At 29.8% G+C, this 4,836-nt stretch overlaps 1 protein-coding gene across 1 annotated transcript; it reads left to right on the forward strand.

Moving 5' to 3' along the window:
- The first annotated feature begins 3,158 nt into the window (after positions 1-3,158).
- On the forward strand, positions 3,159-4,290 carry LOC103496821 (probable calcium-binding protein CML27). Its single transcript, XM_008458829.2, has one exon. It carries the CDS (start codon positions 3,393-3,395, stop codon positions 3,864-3,866), a length of 474 nt encoding a protein of 157 aa, XP_008457051.1. The 5' UTR covers positions 3,159-3,392; the 3' UTR covers positions 3,867-4,290.
- Positions 4,291-4,836: the final 546 nt, after the last annotated feature.

Below are 4,836 nucleotides of genomic sequence, written 5' to 3' on the forward strand. Positions count from 1 at the left end.
TGCAATATGATTCCTTACTTAACTTTTCTCAAACTTTGATTAGATCGCTCGTCGAAGAAACGAACTTTTAATTATCTTTTTCTTTTTTTTCTTTTTTTCTTTTTAAATCAATTGCATTAGAAACTAGAAGGTGTAATAAGTAGATTGCACCAAATTTGTTAGTTCTCCAATAAATTGAGAACTCATTTACTTTTATAAAATTGTTTCAAAAGTTCAAAAAGTATATGTTTGTCACAATATAATATTTTTATTAGAAAAATCTTCAAAAAAAAAAAAAAAAAAACAGATATGCTTTCATATATTAATTTGAATTAACACAGTTATACTTAAACAATGTGTTTTGTTATTATTAACAAAATTATAGGTAAGATTTGAAATATTGAGATGTCACTTTTATTTTATATCGATCGAAAATATTGAAATACTTTGTAAAAATTGATAGAAGTTAGATGAAAATTGTTATAGTTAGTCAATAAAGTTTTTATTGGATTTGAATGAGATTATAATCGATCAATTTTAATTATCATTTCTATAGAGCAAAACAACATTAAGATATATATTAAAAAATACGTGTAAAAGGCAACGTTAAAATGTATATTATCAAATATCATGGATAAATGTTGATGTCAAAGTAAAAATTAAAAAAAACAAAAAAAACTACAAAATAATATCAAACATTGGAAATTAATTTAAAAAAGTAAAAGTCAGTGAGATATTTAAATAAAAAATAACTGTAAATTGTTTTAACGTAAAATGAAGTAGATATAAAAAAATGAAAACCTATGGTATTGAACAAACAAAACATAATAACATAATAAGACTAGAAAAATGTTAACATAAAACAGAACACTAAAATAAGGACAATAAATAAAACTGATATAAATAAGAGGAATATTAGAGAATTCAGGATGGAATGATATGAAAATTCAATGACAAATATTTGAAAATAAATATTTTGTACAGTAAAAGAGAGAGAGGTCACTTGAATTTCCATAAGCTAAGCTAATTGCAAAAACACAATTAATAAAGAAACTAATTTGCGAAAATTTTCAAAAAATTGGACCAAAATCGAATTTATAGATGCAATTTTAGACCTATTTGAAACTTGGAAATTTCAAGATTTGACCCAAACTTTAAACTACAATTATTTGTCAACTCAGATGGATGTATACCACACTATTCTTATTAAGATTTTTTTTCTAAACGTTACGATTTCAATCTTAAAAGTTCTAATAAATATAATCGTTGAATTATTGAATGAACTTTTAAAAAAATATAACAAATTGATAAAATATTTATATTGTATCAAAAAATTTCGAAAACGAAAAAACTGACAGACTCATCGTGGAAAATACTAAAAATGTCCCATTAAACACACAGTAATGGGCGCGTAATATATTTGCTACACAATCTAAATGTTGTTTAGTACGTTTAAATTTGTTTGTTTATATTTACTTTTACAATATAAATCACTTCAACATATTTGTTCTTAGTTGAATCCATATGAGCTAGTAGGGGAACCTAATGGACCTATAGATCATGGGCTCCAACGATTCGAGATTAACTGGCTAAACTCTTTCAGACTAAGGTTAATCAACATTCGTTAACTAAAAAGTCATTCCACTAAAGACTCTTAGTTGCACTCTCTTCACTATAGATATATTTCTGTCCACATGATATAACCATGATGAATAAGTCGATCATTCACAGGTTGTTCGTAATCTCAGTTGGGTCAAAAATATCGTTTTACCCCCGAGATTACATCTTATTCCTTAAGACCCACTAATCCACTATTGAACAATTGGTTTAAGATCCAACCTATAAAACAGAATTCTTCTCGGGCCAATGAAAAGATGGGGTCCCTTGTTCAAGACTTGGATTCAATCATTAAGGGAACAATCTATCTACTATCCCATAAGTGGGTAGGAGTGAATTCCGTCTTGCACCCTATGTCCCTAGCTATCCACTCGGTCTTACCCCATGAAATGGAGGCTTATTGGGCCAGCGATGTTGAGCTGCCCTCACCTATGCAGATCTAAGGACACTACCGAATGAACAAAAGTTCATAGTTAGCCCATGATTAAGATCAAGTTACATAGGTCATCATAAATGAAATAGTCAGTTTATAGTTTACGGTGTTATAACTTAAAGTGACTATTTCGTGGTTCCAGTCTTATGTAAACCATTTACGTAGGATGCCCCCACTCCCATTTTGGCTATTAACTTGAACTTAATCAATGTTTATGTCTCTACATAAAGTGTGTATTTGACAAACTCATTAAAATAGCCCCGGGACCTTTAATTTATTGGTTTTAAGATTATAACATTCAATAATAAATTTTATTGAATAAAATAACAAAGTACGAGTTTTAGGACAAATTTCAACAAGAAAGAAATGGTAGTGCAAAAAGAAAAAAAAAAAAGACATGGAAAGAAATTAGCGAGGAGGAGAAGAAAGATGAAAGAGCACATTTGTAATATTTAAAGAATGACTAAATTCATGTGCTTTGTTACACGAACCGTAAATAGTTTGATGTTTTGTTACGTTTATGAAAATTCACCATTATTAAGATTAGATTTATAAAGTGTTGGACATATCTTTTATTTAGGTTTTAAAAAATAATTATATAATTTGAAATTATGCACAATAATTCTAGAAAAAAATATGATTTTTAAAAGTAATGTCTATGTTGTATAATTATTTAAACTAAAAGTTATTTGAGATTAAAAACTAAAATAATAAAATTTGAAAATTTAGGGAGCAAATCAAGAAAGGAATGTGTTTGGATTACATTTTCAAGTGATTAAATTAAGAAATAAGTTGTTTTGGAAAAAATATCATATATTTGGCCATTACTTAAAATAAATTTTGAAAGAATGAATTTATTATAGAATAACGTGGTTTAGGATAAACACTTAAAACCAACTTTTAAAAAACTAAATTTTGTGTGTTTAATGGTTAATATTCATTTTTTTTATGACCTTGGTTTATTTTTGTAAATTGTTTAAAATTTTTTAAAATAAAAATATATTAATATATTTTTTTAAACTCATTCCATACCCAAAAGATAGTTCACAAAATTTATGTACTTAAAAGATATATAAAAGGTTTTGTTTTTTGATGTGGGAAGATATTGATTTGATACGCATTACAAAATATTGATAAAATGTTTATGGAAAAGGAAAGAGTAGTAGTAAATAGTATAGCATTCCTACACTGACACACTCCCGATCACCGCCTGCAATAACGCGTGGAAACCGCGTGGAACCTTCATCCTCTCTCTCTCTCTATAAATACCTCATTACCAAACCAACCAATAGAAAAGAAAAAGAAAAGGATATCTCTCTCTATTCAAATTTCAAATCCCCTTCACATAATCACAATCAATCCCATGGCCAATAACAACCCCTCCCTTTCTATTTCAACTCCTGGATCTTCCTCCTTAGGCTCCATGGACGAAGTCATCAGAGTCTTCAACAAATTCGACAAGAACGGCGACGGCAAGATTTCCGTCTCAGAACTCGGCGCTGCTCTCGGTGAACTCAGCGGCAACATCTCCACCGGCGAGATCCACCGCATTATGTCCGAGATCGACAAGGACGGTGACGGTTTCATCGACCTCGACGAGTTCACCGACTTCACCTCCTCTTCCACTGGTGGTAACAAAGATCTGCAGGACGCTTTCGATCTCTACGATATTGATAAGAACGGCTTAATCTCTGCCAAGGAGTTGCACTCTGTTCTCAAACGCCTTGGTGAAAAATGTAGCCTCAAAGATTGTTGCCGGATGATCAGTTCTGTTGATGTTGACGGTGATGGACATGTAAATTTCGAGGAATTCAAGAAGATGATGACGAGATCTTAGTCTTCTTCGCCAGTAGAGAGGTAGTTTCACAAATTTAATCAAATTTAGGCTTAGAATTTCAAAACCAAAATCGAGTGTTATCAGTTGATTCTTAGTGTGTACAGTCTATGAATCTATCGTTTCTTTCACGGTTTGTAACCGATTTAGGGCACTAAAGCGTCTCTACAATGAATTTCTCCTTTGATTGTAGATCTTAATCGGAGATCCGGAAAGAAAAAAAAAAAGAAAACAAAGAGATTATAAGTTCATATCATCTCTCTCTATTTGATTCTGATTTTTCTCTTTCTGAAACGGATGGAAGAATCCGAAGTTGAGGGAGTAAATATTGTGGGCTGAATTTGTGGAACATTTGATTGGTTGATATAGTTATTGAAGCAATTATTTGCATCGGTTAGGTTATTTATAATCATAATTTGGTGATTTCTTCAAAGTTTTTTATTTGATCGAAACTTCCCAATTACGTGTTTAGTTATTTAGAAATTTGAAAAAAATAAAGAGAAAGTTAGAAGTCTGGGATGGGTAAATTAATATTTTAATAACATAATTTGGATACGGGGGCCTGCAAATTTTGTTGTTTCCGGTGGACAATCTTGACAACAGAATTTTAGGAAGTGGTTTCTTTACACATTTTAATATAATAATTGAAAATTTTAAATGTTTAATGGCCCAATTGAGAATGTTTTTATTATTATTATTATTATCATGGTTAGTTTTCAAATATAGAACAAACCCAAGCGATTCTCCTCCTAAGCAACCTACTTTTCAAAAATAATAAGAAAAACAAACTATTTACGCATCTATCTTCATCTCCTCCCAACGATTCTCCCTAATATTCTGGTTTATTTTACTACTTTTTCCTCTAATCTTCTTCCTCCATTTCTCTATTTCATTCTACTTACTATCCTATGACAATTTCTAACTTAGCTTTTTTGTATTGTATTTTTATTGTCATTAACTTTATAATTTTATG

The sequence above is a fragment of the Cucumis melo genome, chromosome 6 (assembly GCF_025177605.1).
Source record: "Cucumis melo cultivar AY chromosome 6, USDA_Cmelo_AY_1.0, whole genome shotgun sequence".
Lineage (NCBI taxonomy): Eukaryota > Viridiplantae > Streptophyta > Magnoliopsida > Cucurbitales > Cucurbitaceae > Cucumis > Cucumis melo.

Excerpts from the sequence above, each read along its gene's own strand:
- LOC103496821 (XM_008458829.2), top strand. The coding sequence starts at position 3,393 with ATGGCCAATAACAACCCCTCCCTTTCTATTTCAACTCCTGGATCTTCC.